The sequence below is a fragment of the Leucoraja erinacea genome, chromosome 3 (assembly GCF_028641065.1).
Source record: "Leucoraja erinacea ecotype New England chromosome 3, Leri_hhj_1, whole genome shotgun sequence".
Classification (NCBI taxonomy): Eukaryota; Metazoa; Chordata; class Chondrichthyes; order Rajiformes; family Rajidae; genus Leucoraja; species Leucoraja erinaceus.
Genome location: NC_073379.1, coordinates 101433889 through 101451043, shown reverse-complemented (window position 1 = coordinate 101451043; position 17155 = coordinate 101433889). Strand labels below are relative to the sequence as shown.

Sequence of the window (17155 nt, the reverse complement as noted above, 5' to 3'; positions counted from 1 at the left end):
GTTCCAGGATAATTTGCAAATACAGATGCTCCCCAACAAGGGGTTATAGAATGCAAGGCTTACATACCGTGGACCTTTACGCAAGTCAGAAATGGAAAAGCTACTGCGCTTTTGTGTAAAGTTACTATTCAACCGGGGTGGGGAGCTCCGAGGTGGAGGCCACGTGGGCATCATTAGGCTTAAAGAACTGCTTGCGTAAGTGCAAGTTTATGTAAGTCGCCTATTGCAAAAGTCAGGGAGTGCCCGTACAGATATATTTACAGAAGCACTGCATGAATTTTTAAAAGCTAGTGTCAGTCCCAAAGATAACATTGCTGAAAACATTTTCAAGATGCGATGAAATAAATTGCATGCTAATGATAAAGAATTCTTATGATACTCATCATGGGCCATCATAACTTTTCAGAGAAAGTAGGCCTTAATTTAAAAATGGGCATGCAAATATTATAACATGTAGTTGTATCCATAGTTAGTATTCTTACCTTTTCTTTAATCAGTAGGATTTTAATGATGATTAAACTTACTTTTGACAGAAATTTAATATAGTCAGTGGAAAGCTTCTGATGATTGTCACTTGGAATCTTGTCCAGAGATGAAAGAACATTTTCAAATGCAGTTATCAACTGTACAGGGTAAAAGGAAATATTAGCAATGTATTGTACAAAAACAAGGTACATTTGTACAAAATTTTCACAATGTCACAAAATGTTTTACAGCTAATAAAGTAGTTTACATATAGTCACGTATAGTTATGAAGTAGACAAATCCATCAGCTTAATTTTACACAGCAGTCCCACAAATGCAAATGGACAAATGATTTCACAATCTGTTTTAGTGGTGTATGTGGCTGCTATATGTAGAACATGGGATGAGGACAGTCCAAAACTGGACAAGTATTTTATGCTCATATACAACTTTAATCTAAGTTTCACCCTTATAGAAACATAGAAAATAGGTGCAGGAGTAGGCCATTCAGCCCATCGAGCCTGCACCACCATTCAATATGATCATGGCTGATCATCCAACTCAGTATCCTGTACCTGCCTTCTGTCCATACCCCCTGATCCATTTAGCCACATCTAACTCCCTCTTAAATATAGCAAATGAACTGGCCTCAACTACCTTCTGTGGCAGAGAATTCCAGAGATTCACCACTCTCTGTGTGAAAAATGTTTTTCTCATCTCGGTCCTAAAATATTTCCCCTTTATCCTTAAACTGTGACCCCTTGCTCTGGACTTCCCCAACTTCGGGAACAATCTTCCTGCATCTAGCCTGTCCAACCCCTTAAGAATTTTGTAAGTTTCTATAAGATCCCCCCTCAATCTTCTAAATTCTAGCGAGTACAAGCCGAGTCTTTCCAGTCTTTCTTATGATGCCCTTCAACTACAGTATTCCTTATTCAAGAAACACTCACATTGAGTCTTAGGCCAGCTGATATGCCATCTAATATTCTAACCCAAGCATTGTGAACTTGAAAGTGAATCAGAGAAATGTTTGGATGGCAGAGAAAGTCATGTTAGAAAGAAGGTAGGATATAATGATAGCGGTTGTGTATCATTTTTATAAGGCACTCATGAGACAATGCAACTGTGAAAGATAACCTCGCTAGGGTAGGTAAATGAGTGATACGAAATGGCTGAAAATATTAGTATCAAGTGGCAAGGTGACATTTACAGAGCAAGATGGACTCCTCAAATCATCTCTGAATGCCCCAAATTGAACAGAACGCCATAACCAATACTGAAGTTGACTTTGACCCTCTGGTTAAAAGTTGCTTCAGTGTATGAAGCCTGCATAATCTGTGAGCTTGAACTCACAGTAAAATGTTGTATACCACTTGGCAGTACTATATATGCTTGGCAGCCTCTATGCAATGGTGTACTATTTGCACAGAAGTGCCAGTCACAATTTGGTCCATGATCTGCTACACCAATCTTTAAATGGTCCTCCAAGCCTGTGTTTGGATACCCCAAATCTAGTCCTGATGCTCAAACACTGTTCTGGAACTGACACAAAGAAGAATTGTCTGAATCTGACGCAAAATTGCTATCGTTGAGTTCAAATTAAAAAGGATTTACACTTTATAAAGACAACTATATTGCATTAAATTGTAATTCTTAATTAAGATAGTAAATTCTATTAGTAACTTTTAAAATTCTAGCGCAGAGGCAGAGGAATTATCACATTCGTGAAGCTGGTCATTTTAGCCCATCTGAAAACCTTTAAAAGATGTGCAATATATTGTAAAACGGTGGTAATAGCTGCTAAAATGGACTTTTGTTGTCACTGTGCTGGGTCATAGAGGCTGAGTCATAGCAACGATTTCAGAAAAGTAAGTTTCAACTTGGGGTTTCATAGAAACATAGAAAATAGGTGCAGGAGTAGGCCACTCGGCCCTTCGAGACTGCACCGCCATTCAATATGATCATGGCTGATCATCCAACTTAGTTTCCTGTACCTGCCTTCTCTCTATACCCCCTGATCCATTTAGCCACAAGGGCCACATCTAACTCCCTCTTAAATATAGCCAATGAACTGGCCTCAACTACCTTCTGTGGCAGAGAATTCCAGAGATTCACCACTCTCTGTGTGAAAAATGTTTTTCCCATCTCGGTCCTAAATGATTTCCCCCTTGTCCTTAAACTGTGACCCCTTGTTCTGGACTTCCCCAACATCGGGAACAATCTTCCTGCATCTAGCCTGTCCAACCCCTTAAGAATTTTATAAGTTTCTATAAGATCCCCCCTCAATCTTCTAAATTCTAGCGAGTACAAGCCGAGTCTATCCAGTCTTTCTTCATATGAAAATCCTGACATCCCAGGAATCAGTCTGGTGAACCTTCTCTGTACTTCCTCTATGGCAAGAATGTCTTTTCTCAGATTAGGAGACCAAAACTGTACACAATACTCCAGGTGTGGTCTCACCAACACCCTGTACAACTGCAGTAGAACCTCCCTGCTCCTATACTCAAATCCTTTTGCTATGAATGCTAACATACCATTCGCTTTCTTCACTGTCTATGGTATATTAGCATTCATAGCAAAAGGATTTGAGTATAGGAGCAGGGAGGTTTATGCAACCTTATTTCAGTATATTATTTGAGGTCTGATTACATGAGGTTTCATCTTCCCAGAGACTGAAAATATAAATACCTTACCACCTACAATTTATAAGTCAAGAGGTGGATGATGTATACAATCTATAAATGTGTCTATTGACAGTTTCAAAACTTGGGTATCAATAATAGACAAGAGTAAATTGAAATATTTTGACCAAGTAAATAAAACACACAAAATCAGAGAAATGTCACTGCTAGATAAAAAAAACGATGGAATTTCAGTTCTCTAGTCAAACAGCAATTAAGGTACTTTATACATTCAAAAAGAATATTAGTATAAACAAGAGAGACAGAAGAAGCTGCAGATGCTGAATTACAAAAAAAGACACAAAGTGATCTCACTCCATAGATGCTGCCTCACCTGCTGAGTTTCTCCAGCATTATTGTCTACGATTTTCCAGCATCTGCAGTTCCTTCTTAAACACAAAGTGATAAAGTGACTCAGCAGGTCAGGCAGCATCTCACTCGTCCCTTCCCACTCACACTACCCCCTCCCCCGGTTCTTTTCCCAGCAACCACAGGACATACAAAACCTGTCCCAATACTTCCTCCCTCACATCCATCCAGGGAACCCAGCGGACATTCCCAGTTAGACAGAGGTTCATGTGCACCTCCTCTAACCCCATTCTGTGTTCCTGAAGTGGCCTTCTTTACATTGGGGAGAGAAAGCGTAGACTCGGTAACTGTTTCGCCGAACACTTACATTTGGTCCGCAAGGCCTGCTGGATCTTCTGGTGGCTAACCATTTTAACTCTCCTTCTCATATTGGCCTTTCTATTCCGGGCCTCTTCCATTGCCAGAATGAGGCCACACACAAACTGGAGGAACATTCCTCTCTTCCTTCTGCCCCACCCATTTCACCCTTTTCCCCCATCACCGGATTCACATTTCACAATTCTCTCCTTATCTCATACTTGCCTTTTCATCTCCCGCCTTTTGTCCAACCATCTGCCAACCACTAACCATTCCCCCTCCCTCACCTGAATCCACCTGCCCGTGACTTCTCTTCCAACTCTCTTCCCTCCAACCACAATCACTGAGGGATCATGACCCAAAACGTCACCTGGTCCTGTCTCCAGAAATGCTGCTTGCCCTGCTAAGTTACTCCTGTACTTTGTCTTGTTAATTCTTAAAATCAAGTATTGACTGACTAAATTTCAGTTGATATAGTTATTTAAATGCAAAAAATATAGAACACTTAATCCTCCAGAAATATCTTGAAAAAAACTGTTTAATTCCTTTTTCCAAGAGTAAATGGAATTACAATACAATTCTGTCAATTTTGTGTCTTGAAATGTTGCATGTTAGAACATTTAATTATATTTAGTATCATTATTTATATATTGTACATATTATCCAGCTTTTCACCGATTGCTTAATTCAGCTGTTATTGAAAAGTGGGATGGGGAGAAAGAAACACATGTATCAGCTACCTCCATTCCCCTCCCTAGAAAACGATACAGATAGAATTGGATGGAGTTAACCTGGTATACTTGATCTTGAGATGAGCTTCAGATTATACCTGTGCCATCAATATGATACTTTATATCCACCCTTGGAAATGATCTAATCCATCTCGTCTTATGATCCAATCATGTTCATCCATGATTTTGTAAGCTCTACTTCAATACTCTTGGTTAGCCTCTTATTCTACTGTCCTGTTGTAACTCGCACAACATTCCACTCAATGTCTGTATTCCCCAAACTACATATAAACATGTTAAGCAACACCTTAAAATATTGATTGTTTCTTTTCAAATCTCTTCATTGCCTCCGTTTCCATGTCTATTGAGTACTCCCACTTTTTTGCTCTATAATAGATTTCCGGCTTTCAAAGACTATCCCAACGTTTAAGAAACAGCTAGACTGGTACATGGATAGGTCAGATTTGTAGGGAAATGGAGCAAGTGTAGCTGGGACATGTTGGCAAGTTGGGCCGAAGGGCCTGTTTCCACAATGTACCACTCTATGACTCTAAAGCCCTTTTCTATGGAATTCCCTCCCTCAATCAACCCATTTTTATTCCTTTAAACTATTCCTTCAATCCTATCTCTTTTGTCGAAAACCTTAGGTGTTAAAGCCTTCGTCCAAATGCAGATTGCTGCTTTTACTCCCTCTAAGATAACAGAGTATGTTCCAGTGCGTAGTCAGTATATCCTCCATTAATTCTGCCAACATTAATTTCAAGGATTTCTTGGAACAGATTTCATTAAGGCTGCTACTGGAGCAAGGCAACAGTAAAATAAAATTATTACTGAGTGTCCAATGCTACTACGGATCGGTGCTGGGCACTGCTTTTAGAAGAGAACCTTTTCCTTTTAAAACAAATATCACAGCAATGCTTATGATCTAGAGCAGGGCTAATCAAGGTTTTCTAATTGCAATTAGAAAAAAGGAAAATAACTTGTACGGCTATTTTAATGTGGTGACAAATGGTATTGAATAGATTCTACCACAAGGAGCCAGCATAGACTTGATGGAGTCACCGGCCAATACCATAAATTTCATTTTCTGCATTGATTCAAATCTCTGCTGCAGGTTATTTCCCTTGTAAAGTTGGACTAATTCGTCAGAACTAAGAGTCTTAATTATCATAAGTACCGAAACAGAACAATGAAATTCATACTTGCAGCAACACAACAGGTTTGTAAACACTAACGTCTGAATTTTGTCTGTAAGTTATTTGCCATTCACTTATGTGCATGCTCTGAGAGGCAGTAGAGTCTAGATTGGCTCATCAGCCTAGAAAATATGTCTTTACCAGTTGCTGGGTTTCATTGTCTTGATTCTCTGCTTTGTCCCCAAATAACTGGATCATCTTCTTCCACAACTGATGAAGTTCTTGTTTATCAGCTCCATCTTGTTGCTTTAGCTGTATTAATCGATTCCACGTTTTAGCAGCCTGGAACGGAGAGATGTAATCAGTAATGAAATCAGACATCGAAATTGCAAGGTAATAATGGAAGGGAACATGGATGAACAAAGTAAGGGAATACATTTCAATGTTAAGAGGCAACACCTGGCAAAAGTAGATAAGGGAAAACTACTTGCAGGCAGTGTATATCTGATGGTTGAGATTTGGATAAAAATGAAATGAAGGGAATTCAGTTCAAATATTCTTCCAAAAGTGTCAATGATGAAGACAAAGGCCAAGTCCATGGAACCTTGGATGTTAAGGATTAAGAGACAGCTTAAAAAAACAGAGAAGCAAATAGCAGATATAGAGAACTGAAAATGAGGAGCTTGGAAACAAGATTTTGTAAAGTGCAGAGTGCACTTTAAAAAAATTATGAGGGCAAAAAATGGGCACAAAATAAAGATCGAGGAAAATATTGAAAATAGTTAACAAAGAGAAACAGAGACACTTTGTAAAGGGCAGTTGATATACTCTACACAGATTTTAAGCTATTTGTCAAAGACCCACCTGTCCAAAAGGTAAGAGCCCATGACATCCAAATTGGTAAATTATATCCAAAATTGGCAATAAATGGAGGCATAGATTTATTTATTGCTCATATTTATGTCGCTCTTCTAGGGAGATGCTAACTGCATTTCGTTGTCTCTGTACTGTACACTGCACAATGACAATAAAGTTGAATCTGAATCTGAATCTGCATGGTAAGGTTGTATTTGTAGTTGGAGTTATGACTTTGTTTCCACAAACAGTAAGGCCAGTGAATGAACAATTTGGATATTACCGTATGAGGTACAATTAGGAAGCTCACAAATGACATGAAAATTGGTGGTGTTATCATAATGAGGATCATAATCTTAGTCTCTGTCACATGACATTGATGAGTTAGCAAGATGGGCAGAGCAATACCAGATGGAATTAAATCCTAACAGTGTGAGGTGATGCATTTTGGAAGGACTAATGAGAGTAGGCATGTACAATGAATGTTAGGGTTCTAGAATGAACTGAGGAACAGGGAAACCCTAATCTACAAGTCTAGGATCATTGAAGGTGGCAGCACAGAGAAGATGGTGAAGACGGCAAATGGGATACAATCAGTAAGAATAGGAATGGGATACAATCAGTATGGCAACACCACTTCCTCTTCCATAACCCACACAGGAGCACCTGAGGGCTGTGTGCTTAAGCCCGTTCTACTCTCTGTCTCTATACCCCTGACAGTGGAGCCACAATTTCACCTCATCTTTAAATTCACCAACGATACATATACTGTATAACATATATATAAAATATATACCACTGTTGTTTGACAAATAACAGATAACGATGAGTCAGATTACAGGAGGGAGATTGAAAATCTGATTGAAATGTGCCAGAACTACAATCTTGCTCTCAACATTATCAAGACCAAGGAGCCGATTGTTGACTGAGGACGAGGAAAGCTGGGGAGCCATGAACCCATCTTCATTGTTGGCACAGTAGTGGCGAGTTAAAGGCTTTCATTTCTTGACTGTGTATATCTCTAAAGATCTGTCCTGGGACCAGCACATCGATGCATTCCCAAATAAAGCACATCAATGCCTCTACTTCTTTAGAAGATTGGGGAGATTTGGCATGTTAACGAATACTCTATGAAACTTCTACAGGGTGAATGGTAGAGCGTATACTGACTAATTGCCATACTGCTGAAACAATCTACATTTGGCAGGGCATAGAACATAAGAGCAGGAAGATTATGGTACAACTTTATAAGTCCTTAGTTAAACCACAGTTGGATTACTGGTTGCAGAACTGGTCTCCACACTATGGGGATAATAATGTTGCAGTGGAATGGGTGCAGAGGAAATTCACTTGGGGCAGAGCATGACATAGAAACATAGAAAATAGGTGCAGGAGTAGGCCATTCGGCCCTTCGAGCCTGCACCGCCATTCAATATGATCATGGCTGATCATCCAACTCGGTATCCTGTACCTGCCTTCTCTCCATACGTTCCATTTAGCCACAAGGGCCACATCTAACTCCCTCTTAAATATAGCCAGTGAACTGGCCTCAACTACCTTCTGTGGCGGAGAATTCCAGAGATTCACCACTCTCTGTGTGAAAAATGTTTTTCTCATCTCGGTCCTAAAAGATTTCCCCCTTATCCTTAAACTGTGACCCCTTGCTCTGGACTTCCCCAACATCGGGAACAATCTTCCTGCATCTAGCCTGTCCAACCCCTTAAGAATTTTGTAAGTTTCTATAAGATCCCCCCGCAATCTTCTAAATTCCAGCGAGTACAAACCGAGTCCATCCAGTCTTTCTTCATATGAAAGTCCTGACATCCCAGGAATCAGTCTGGTGAACCTGCTCTGTACTCTGACAATGATGAGGTGTGACTGGGCAGAGATGCTTTGTATTTCTTGAAGTGGAGGTGACCAAGGTGGAATGGGACTGCAGTATACAAAATTATGAGGCAATAGACAGTTAGTTAATAAGAACCATAACCCAAAGTGGAACTGTAGTAAACTGAGGGCATAGGTTTAAGGTGAAGGGTAGCAGATTTAGTGAAGCGAGAAATAAATCCAGAATTCACCACCTGTTGGGGGAGAGACTCTCGACATTTAGGCTGTATCTGGATGACCACTTGAATCACCAAGGCATTGACAGATTGAAATTTCCTGGACATAGAAACATAGAAAATAGGTGCAGGAGTAGGCCATTCAGCCCTTCGAGCCTGCACCGCCATTCAATATGATCATGGCTGATCATATGTTAACTTTTATGTAGTTGTGTGTCTTGTTGCTTTGTTAGTATGACTGTATGGTAATTCGCAAATCACTGTACCTTAATTGGTACACATGACTATAAAATACTTTTGAAACCTTTGAAACCTTTGAAATCTCCACGTTGCATCCTTTGCTTTGAGTTAGTGCTGCAGCTTCTCAGTCGCATGGACCTGGATTTGACCCTGATCTCCGGTGTGGAGCTTATGTATTCTCCAGTGATGGTGGGGGATTCTGCCAGGTAGTCTGGTTTCCTCCCATTTCCCAAACATGCCATTGGAGGTTAACTTGCTACTGTAAATTAACTTGTGAAATAGCTGAGTGTCAAAAAGAATCAAAGAAGAGTTGATGTGGATGTGAGTGAATAAGTTGTATTGCTACTGGGTAAATCAAGGGAAGGTGAAATGGGACTGTGTATTTATATATTGTGGATGGCTCAATTGTAATAATGTATACTCTTTCCACTGACAGTTAGCACGTAACTTTACCTCAGCTCATGTGACAATAAACTAAACTAATCTGTTGGGATGGCTCTGCTGGAAGCTGCATGAAACATGGACAGCTCTTCTATACATAGCATTATCTAAAATTCCTTCATTTAAATCAATTTGATATGCCATATGCTGAGAGAACGGAGCAGCTGGGCTTGTACATGGAGTTTAGAAGGATTAGAGGGGATCTCATAGAAACACATAAGATTGTTAAGGGTTTGGACACGGTAGAGGCAGGAAACATGTTCCCGGCTGATCAATTGCCCAATTTGCCACTTAACCAATTAACCAATTTGCAAATTGAATTCCTCAGTCAATCACCAAACTCACTCCTGCCGCTCTCGAACTTGAAGGAATGTGTTCTTAGCTGGTCGCGCCCGGTTTTAAACTAACAACTCCTGAAAGGGAACACAAAGAAACTCCCAAGAGCTTAAGGGCCTGTCCCACCAACATGCGATAGCATGCGTCTAGCGCGACCAAACGTGGTGGCTTGAGGCGTAAGGCCTCGTGGGGCCGGTCCCGCTTCGATCGGCGGAGGCGTACAGAGATGTGCGGGGCTGGTCCCGACATCGCACGGGGCTCCAAAAATCTTGCACTGTCTTAAAATCCCGTGCGACAACGGCCTGTCAGACCGCAGCTGCATTGAGGCCGTACGCAGCGTCTCGACGGGCGTACGCCGCATTTGAACGGCGTACGCCTAGCGCGTGGCGTTGCGCGATGATGTCACCGCCCGACGCCGTGCGTCATCCAAATTCAGTCAGCCTGCCTCCTGCCCAGCTGATTGGTGAGTTTGACGTAAATTACTTCACGCGCGAACTTTGCGCGACATACCGCGTACTTAGCGCGAACTCCGCTTCCGTATGGTCGCGCTAGACGCATGCAATCGCATGCTGGTATACAGGCCCTTTACCTTACAGCCAATCATATGACCTTGCTAAACATCCTGAAAGTGAATAACCATTAGCAAAATTATCAATGATCTGGATGAAGGTGTGGTAAATTGGATTAGTAAGTATGCAGATGATACCAAGATAGGGGGTGTTGTGGATAATGAAGAGGATTTCCAAAGTCTACAGAGTGATTTAGGCCATTTGGAAGAATGGGCTGAAAGATGGCAGATGGAGTTTAATGCTGATAAATGTGAGGTGCTACACCTTGGCAGGACAAATCAAAATAGGACATACATGGTAAATGGTAGGGAATTGAAGAATGCAGTTGAACAGAGGGATCTGGGAATAACCGTGCATAGTTCCTTGAAGGTGGAATCTCATATAGATAGGGTGGTAAAGAAAGCTTTTGGTATGCTAGCCTTTATAAATCAGAACATTGAGTATAGAAGCTGGGATGTAATGTTAAAATTGTACAAGGCATTGGTGAGACCAAATCTGGAGTATGGTGTACAATTTTGGTCGCCCAATTATAGGAAGGATGTTAACAAAATAGAGAGAGTACAGAGGAGATTTACTAGGATGTTGCCTGGGTTTCAACAACTAAGTTACAGAGAAAGGTTGAATAAGTTAGGTCTTTATTCTCTGGAGCGCAGAAGGTTAAGGGGGGACTTGATAGAGGTCTTTAAAATGATGAGAGGGATAGACAGAGTTGATGTGGATCAGCTTTTCCCTTTGAGAATAGGGAAGATTCAAACAAGAGGACATGACTTCAGAATTAAGGGACAGAAGTTTACGGGTAACATGAGGGGGAACTTCTTTTCTCATAGAGTGGTAGCGGTGTGGAATGAGCTTCCAGTGGAAGTGGTGGAGGCAGGTTCGTTGGTATCATTTAAAAATAAATTGGATAGGCATATGGATGAGAAGGGAATGGAGGGTTATGGTATGAGTGCAGGCAGGTGGGACTAAGGGGAAATAATTGTTCGGCACGGACTTGTAGGGCCAAGATGGCCTGTTTCTGTGCTGTAATTGTTATATGGTTATATGGTTAAAAGACATAAGAGGAGAGCGAAACATCTTTACATACATTTTCTACAAGTGTATTCAGCAGTCATTTTATGCTGATGATCTTAATCTACCACAATCCATTAATGTTCCACAGCAAAACAGACATTCTATAAAATCCAAAACAATAAATGCTCACCTCTGGATATTTTTTTTCTTGTTGATAGAGATCAACTAATTTTAGGCAGACTTCATGCCATTTTTGCTTATCAGAACTATAAGATAGAAAAGAATCTGTAATTTTATACCAGTGCAATCACAAACAACTTTTTATTTCTACCCAGAGTGACAAGGGTCTGGAACTCAGTCTGAAATGGCAGTAGATTCAAACACACTCATCACATACAGGCAGTACTCGGACATATTTAGTTTAGAGATGCAGCATGGACTCACACTCTACTGCCCACCGAGTCCACGCCAACCATCCATCACCCATTCACACTAGTTCTATGTTATCCCACTTTTGCATCCACTCCCTACACACTCTGGACTATTTACAGAGGCCAATCTACAAACCCCATATCTTTGGGATGTGGGCGGAAACCGGAGCACCTGGAGAAAGCCCACACCGTCACAGGGAAAATGTGCAAACTCCACACAGACAGCAACCAAGGTCAGGACCGAACCAGAGTCTCTGGTGCTGCGAGGCAGCAGCTCTATCAGTTGCACCCATATGCTGCCCTATATCTGAAGAATTGTGGCCTGCTGGGTCATGGATCTAATGGTGAAAAGTAACATTAAGAGCTATTTTTTACTGCCATGCAATGACAAGCCAAATAGCCCCTTTCAGCAACATAACTTTTCTATACATCTATGAACTACAGTTTACCTTCCAGGATTGGAGATATATAAGCAAGGCGCAAGCAAGTGGGACTAGCTCTGTTCAGTATGGATGGGTTGGGCAAAAGGGTGCGTTTCTGTTCTGCATGGCTCTATGAATCTGATGGTTCTACGCTTGCTTAGATCACTTGCTACATGCAGCCAATTTACAGCATGGGACAATTCAATAATTAGCTTATGTGCTTCTGAATTGCTCTGCATACAGTATTACTAACCCATTGTTACAAATTGCAACTAAATAGTGGTTGATCTCTTGCCAGCAATATTACTGGCCTGTAACGGTAAACAGAAATTTCAGAATCCAAATGTTGTATCACATACCCTACACTGATGTATTTGTTTTCATCTTAACTCTATCAAAGGACGATACAGACAAATACATAATACTTGAAATTTAAACTTGCTTTTACAGCATTCATATTTCTTGCATAGACCATCATCACATACAGCGTGCATGTGCAGACCTTTCACTAACTAATGTAACTCCGAAAATTGATGAAGGCAGAGCAGTAGTTATGATTAACATGGATTTCAGTGAAGCTTTTAAAAATATCCCACATGGTAGACTGATCCGAAAGGTTGCCGTACAAGGGATGCAAGACATTTTAGCAAATAAAGTAGTGTACTAGAGGGGATCTGCGTGGACCTTTGTTATTTGTAATATATTTGTAACATATACTAGAGAAGAATGCAAGTGGCCTGATTAGAAAGTTTGCAAAAGACACAAATGTTAATGGAGTTGTAGATAGCAAAGAACGTTATCTAAGGATACAGTAGGACATACATAGGCAGAATGTTCAGTAACTGTGGCAAATGGAATTTAATTCTGAGGTCAAATACTGGTAGGGCATGTAGAGTAGCCCAAGGCAAAGGAAGAGGGATGGAGACCGTTTGCAGGCAGAGGGGATTAGTTTAGATTCACATCAAGGTTAGCGCCGTAATACCGGTTCCAGTGCTGTACTGTTCAATGAACAAGGCTAAATAAACTGCAGACATGTTAGGAGTGATTATGTTGAGTGACCTTGGGGTGCAAGTCCTTAGCTTCCTGAAAAAGGATGCATAGGTAGATAGGGTAGCGAGAAATGCACTGGATGAATTTAAGAGAGAGTTAGATAGAGTCAAGGGATATGGGGAGAAGGCAGGCACAGGTTATTGATAGGGGACGATCAGCCATGATCACAATGAATGGCGGTGCTGGCTTGAAGGGCCGAATAGCCTCCTCCTGCACCTATTTTCTATGTTTCTATAGAGCTCTAGGGGTTAGCGGAATCAAGGGATATGGGGAGAAGCCAGGCATGGGTTATTGATTGTGGATGATCAGCCATGAACACAATGACTGGCTGTGCAGGCTCGAAGGGCAAAATGGTCTCCCCCTGCACCTATTTTTTTATGTTTCTAAAAGCATTTGGTATGTTTGCTATTGTAGGCTAAGGAATTGAGTTGGCCTCACTAAAAAAAAAAATCTGTGCTCCAGGTCCTTAAGAAACAAGAACCCATTTAAATCCATCCTCTGGCAATATTTATATTATCAAATGATCTATTTGTTTCTAAGAGTAGGCAAAGAAACACAGCTATCTCCTAAACAACTGCATGCAACAATATACGTTTCAACTTTGTCCAAAATTTCAAATAAGTTACCTTTCATACAGTTCCATTAGCTTTTGGTAAACTCCCAATAGCTCATGTCTGTTATCAGATGTATTATTCTTCTCAGCTAAATTTTGTAAACCCTGAAAGAAAAGAAAATTGTATTATCATAGAATTCCACTTTGGAGTAATTATACAAATAAAATCTGAACAGAACTGATCGAAGAAAATCTACTCACCAACTCCCTTAAAGCAAATGGAACATTTGTTTGGGAAGGAATGGATAAGATACGGTGCATATCAGGGGGTGGGAAACTGGTGTGTAATGGGAGAAAAGGGTCACAATGGAGTACTCCCCAGACCTGACCATTCATTAAGAGTGCCCTGAGTGATATAAAACATCTCAAGTCAAGAGAATTTGTCATGTGTCCCAGATAGGACAATGAAATTCTTGCATTGCTGCAGCAGGATATTGTAGTCATAAATATAGATCAGATCAGTGTGTTCATATACCATAGAATACGTATACACACACACACACACACACATCAGTAAATAGGTAAAGTGCAATAGGTTGTTATAGTTCATAGTTTGTTAGAAGTTGTGTTTAATAGTCTGATGGCTGTGGGGAAGAAGCTGGATGTTGCCGATTTCAGGCTCCTGTACCTTCTACCCAATGGCAGCGGAGAGGTGAGTGTGTGGCCAGGATGGTGTGGGTCCTTGATGATGCTGGCAGCCTTTTTCAGGCAGCGACTGCAATAGATCCCCTCGATGGTAGGGAGGTCAGAACCGATGATTGTTACGACATTTTGCAGCCTTTTCTGCTCCTGGATGCTCAGGTTGCCGTAACAAGCCACGATGCAACCGACTCTATACAAAGAATATCTTCACAAAGAATACTCATCTCTATTTGTCATATTAATAGCCAACATTCCTACCACATACCGATGAAACTATCATCAATGATTTTACCGTCACTATCTTTGTCCCAAAGTTTTCTTGACTGAAACCTGGGAAATTTCAAGATTATACAAATTTTCATTTCCTTAATCCAACCTTGCAACAAACTTGATGTATCTATCACCTTTGCCTCCTCGACGTAATGTTCTCATTGTTGATCATTTAAAATTCTTCTTGACCCTATGAACTTGAGAGTATTGTGAAGATTTAAAAGTCAAAATAATTTATGTAGCACCAAAGGTTTGAGGATGGAAGGCACTGTAGCAGTGCACAACCGGAAATCCAATTAAATTATCTCAATTATTGGTTGAATTCCTGGACAAATCCCAAATATGATAAAGTAACAAAATCTTACTGGAAATAAGGTGGCAAGAAAACAAAATTGGGGCAGCTGAAAATGACAATAATATAAAATTATAACTATGAAAGGATAAAGACAATTATGAGACCTAATTTTCTTAACAGCTATGGACCTGTATAATAATAAATGTAATATGCTATTCAATTGAGCTTTATGATGTCATAATGCATGAAATGCAAACCACCGAGTCTGTCAGTGGTGTAGGCGCCACGGCAAATGGAAGATGCACAATTCAACTACGTGATCTAACAGTCATTTAATGAGTACTATTGTATTCTATATAGGAGTTGCATAGAAAAATAGATGCAGGAATAGGCCATTTAGCCCTGCGAGCCAGCACCGCCATTCAATATGATCATGGCTGATTATCTAAAATCAGTAACCCGTTCCTGCTTTTTTCCCCATAGAAACATAGAAAATAGGTGCAGGAGTAGGCCATTCGGCCCTTCGAGCCTGCACCGCCATTCAGATTCAGATTCAATTCAATTTTAATTGTCATTGTCAGTGTACAGTACAGAGACAACAAAATGCATTTAGCATCTCCCTTGAAGAGCGACATAGCAAACGATTTGAATAAAAAAAATAATAAGTGTCCGGGGGGGGGGGGGGGGGGTGATTGGCAGTCACCGAGGTACGTTGTTGAGTAGAGTGACAGCCGCCGGAAAGAAGCTGTTCCTCGACCTGCTGGTTCAGCAACGGAGAGACCTGTAGCGCCTCCCGGGTGGTAGGAGGGTAAACAGTCCATGGTTGGGGTGAGAGCAGTCCTTGGCGATGCTGAGCGCCCTCCGCAGACAGCGATTGCTTTGGACAGACTCAATGGAAGGGAGCGTGGAACCGGTGATGCGTTGGGCAATTGTCACCACCCTCTGCAATGCCTTCCGGTCGGAGACAGAGCAGTTGCCATACCATACTGTGATGCAGTTGGTAAGGATGCTCTCGATGGTGCAGCGGTAGAAGTTCACCAGGATCTGAGGAGACAGATGGACCTTCTTCAGTCTCCTCAGGAAGAAGAGACGCTGATGAGCCTTCTTGATCAGAGTAGAGGTATTGTGGGTCCAAGAGAGGTCATCGGAGATGTTGACTCCCAGGAACCTGAAGCTAGAAACACGTTCCACCTCCGTCCCGTTAATGTGGATGGGGGTGTGCGTGCCGCCTCTGGACTTCCTGAAGTCTCAATGAGTTCCTTGGTATTCTGGGCGCTAAGGGCCAGGTTGTTGTCATCGCACCATGCTGCTAAGTGCTGGACCTCCTCCCCCATAGTTGTTGCTGATGAGGCCAATGACCGTTGTATCATCTGCATACTGATGATGGTGTTAGTACCATGTACAGGTGTGCAGTCATAGGTGAAGAGGGAGTAGAGGAGGGGCTCAGCACACAGCCCTGAGGAACGCCGGTGTTCAGGGTGAGGGTTGAAGAGGTGTGCTTGTCTAACCTCACAGACGGGGGTCTGTTGGTTAGAAAGTCCAGTATCCAGTTGCAGAGGGAGTGGTCGATGCCCAGGTTACCGAGTTTGGTGATCAGTTTTGATTGAATAATGGTGTTGAATGCTGAGCTGTGATCGATGAACAGCATTCTTACATAAGTGTCAGGTGGGAGAGGGCGGAGTGAAGTGCCGTTGAGATGGCATCCTCCGTACTCCTGTTCTTGCGGTAGGCAAACTGATAGGGATCCAGTGTGAGGTGTGCCAGGACCAGCCTCTCGAAGCACTTGGTGATGATGGGGGTAAGTGCAACTGGGCGGAAGTCGTTGAGGCTTGCCGCAGTTGAGTGTTTTGGCACTGGCACGATGGAGGTGGCTTTAAGGCAAGTGGGGACAACTGCTTGGGCAAGTGACAGGTTGAAGATGTCAGTCCAGACGTCTGTTAGCTGCGCAACACAGGCTCTGAGCACGCGCCCGGGGATGCCGTCAGGGCCAGCAGCCTTACGTGCATTAGTCCTACTCAGTGCCACGTACACGTCGTAGGGGGTGAGGGTGAGGGGTTGGTGATCGGCAGGTAGCACAGCCTTGATGGCTGTCTCTAGATTGTCCCTGTCGAAGCGGCCATAGAAGTGATTAAGCTCCTCAAGGAAGGAGGCGTCGCTGGATGTGGGGGTGATGTTGGAGGGTCTGTAGTCCGTGATGGCCTGGATGCCTTGCCACATGCGTCGGGGGTCGGAGTTGTTGTT

At 41.9% G+C, this 17155-nt stretch overlaps 1 protein-coding gene across 2 annotated transcripts in view; it reads right to left on the bottom strand.

Annotated features, from left to right (window-relative positions):
* Nucleotides 1–17155, bottom strand: part of skic3 (SKI3 subunit of superkiller complex) — a 136499-nt gene that overhangs the window by 95718 nt on the left and 23626 nt on the right. For both annotated transcript variants that reach the window (XM_055633324.1, XM_055633323.1), the window contains exons 4-7: nucleotides 13721–13812; nucleotides 11382–11457; nucleotides 5881–6021; nucleotides 525–623 (exon numbers count right to left, since the gene is read on the bottom strand). In XM_055633324.1, coding sequence (XP_055489299.1) covers nucleotides 525–623; nucleotides 5881–6021; nucleotides 11382–11457; nucleotides 13721–13812 — 408 coding nt within the window. The remainder of the gene's footprint in view (nucleotides 1–524; nucleotides 624–5880; nucleotides 6022–11381; nucleotides 11458–13720; nucleotides 13813–17155) is intronic.